This window comes from Lactuca sativa, chromosome 5, assembly GCF_002870075.4.
Source record: "Lactuca sativa cultivar Salinas chromosome 5, Lsat_Salinas_v11, whole genome shotgun sequence".
Lineage (NCBI taxonomy): Eukaryota > Viridiplantae > Streptophyta > Magnoliopsida > Asterales > Asteraceae > Lactuca > Lactuca sativa.
The window spans coordinates 140,834,660-140,836,015 of NC_056627.2; the positions used below are offsets into that span (position 1 = coordinate 140,834,660).

The 1,356-nt window shown below is 41.9% G+C and overlaps 1 protein-coding gene across 1 annotated transcript; it reads right to left on the reverse strand.

Annotated features, from left to right (window-relative positions):
* Positions 1 to 368: 368 nt before the first annotated feature.
* LOC128134222 (uncharacterized) lies at positions 369 to 941 on the reverse strand. Its single transcript, XM_052771709.1, has one exon. It carries the CDS (start codon positions 939 to 941, stop codon positions 369 to 371), a length of 573 nt encoding a protein of 190 aa, XP_052627669.1.
* Positions 942 to 1,356: the final 415 nt, after the last annotated feature.

Sequence of the window (1,356 nt, forward strand, 5' to 3'; positions counted from 1 at the left end):
CGCTAATAAGGTTATGTTAGAGCCCTTCAACATAAGCCACTTTTCTTATAGAGAACTCGCCATTAGTGAACATTCCATAGCCTTTGATAGTACCAAATGAGTTGTTGTCGTACTTTACAATGCCACCATCCTTAACAGACCGAAACTCCTTTAGTTGTTCCTTCCTCCCTATCATGTGACGAGAGCAGCCACTATCAATTTACCATTCTTCGTCAAACTGCTCGTCACGAATTACCTGCAAAAATTTTAAGCAGATTTAGGAACCCAAAGTTTCTTGGGTCCTCGTGAGCCTTTTATAGAACAGGGCGTAGTAAGAGAAATATCCACTAGGTAAGTACGTTTAATTAAAGTTGTTTCATCTTTTCTTTTTATGGTGAAAACTTTAGTTTTGGTTGGTTTAGATTCAGTGGGTTTGGGATTTGTGGTGTTGTCGTTAGCATCGTTTGGATCTCTTTTGGATGTTTGTTATCGTCTTGAAAGAGCTTTCCTTTTACCTTTAGATCTTTTGAAGAAAGAAAACTAGAATTGGAGATGTTCGTTTTAGAATTATCATTGGATCTTCTGAGAGTCTGACTGAACTTGGAGGGATGAGGATCGAAACTGCTCTTTCGGTTGTTTTTAGGTGGAGGACCAAAACCGCTCTTTGGGTTGCTGTTGGGTGGAGGACCGAAACCGCTCTTTCGATTGTTGTTAAGTGGAGGACCGAAACCGTTCTTTCGGTTGCTGTTGGGTGGAGGACCAAAACCGTTCTTTCGGTTGCTGTTGGGTGGAGGACCAAAACCGTTCTTTCGGTTGCTATTGTGTGGAGGACCGAAACCGTTCTTTCGGTTGTTGTTGGGTGGAGGATCGAAACCGTTCTTTCGGTTGTCATAGGATAGAGGACCGAACTTCTCCTTTCGGTTTCTATTGGTCATCGGACCGAAACCACCCTTTCGGTTCATTTCGGTCGAAGGACCGAAATCACCCTTTCAGTTCATTTCGATCGAAGGACCAAAACCACCCTTTCGGTTGACATTGTCATGAGGACCGAAACTATCTTTTCTGTTCCTTTCAGGTGTGGGACCGAAATAACCCTTTTCTTTGCTTGATCTCTCTTGATATTTGTGCTTCTTTTCAATCCTCACATAGTGTGGATTTTGTGATCTCCAAAACTGTTTCCTTTTTGAGAGATTTTTCTTGTATCTCAAATTTCGTTTGTGTTTATGATCAGCCACCTGTTTTGGATTCCTATGGATGTTAGCCTTTTTCCTTGAAGCAGGAGCATAGTCACTTTTTGTTGAGGATGTTTCTCTAGTGGTTTGCATAGGTTTGCCCGTTGAAGTTTTGTTTGCACTTGTGCTCGGCACATCATATCTT

Bases quoted from the DNA above. Each gene is read 5' to 3' on its own strand.
- LOC128134222 (XM_052771709.1), bottom strand. From the start codon at position 941: ATGAACCGAAAGGGTGGTTTCGGTCCGATGACCAATAGAAACCGAAAG.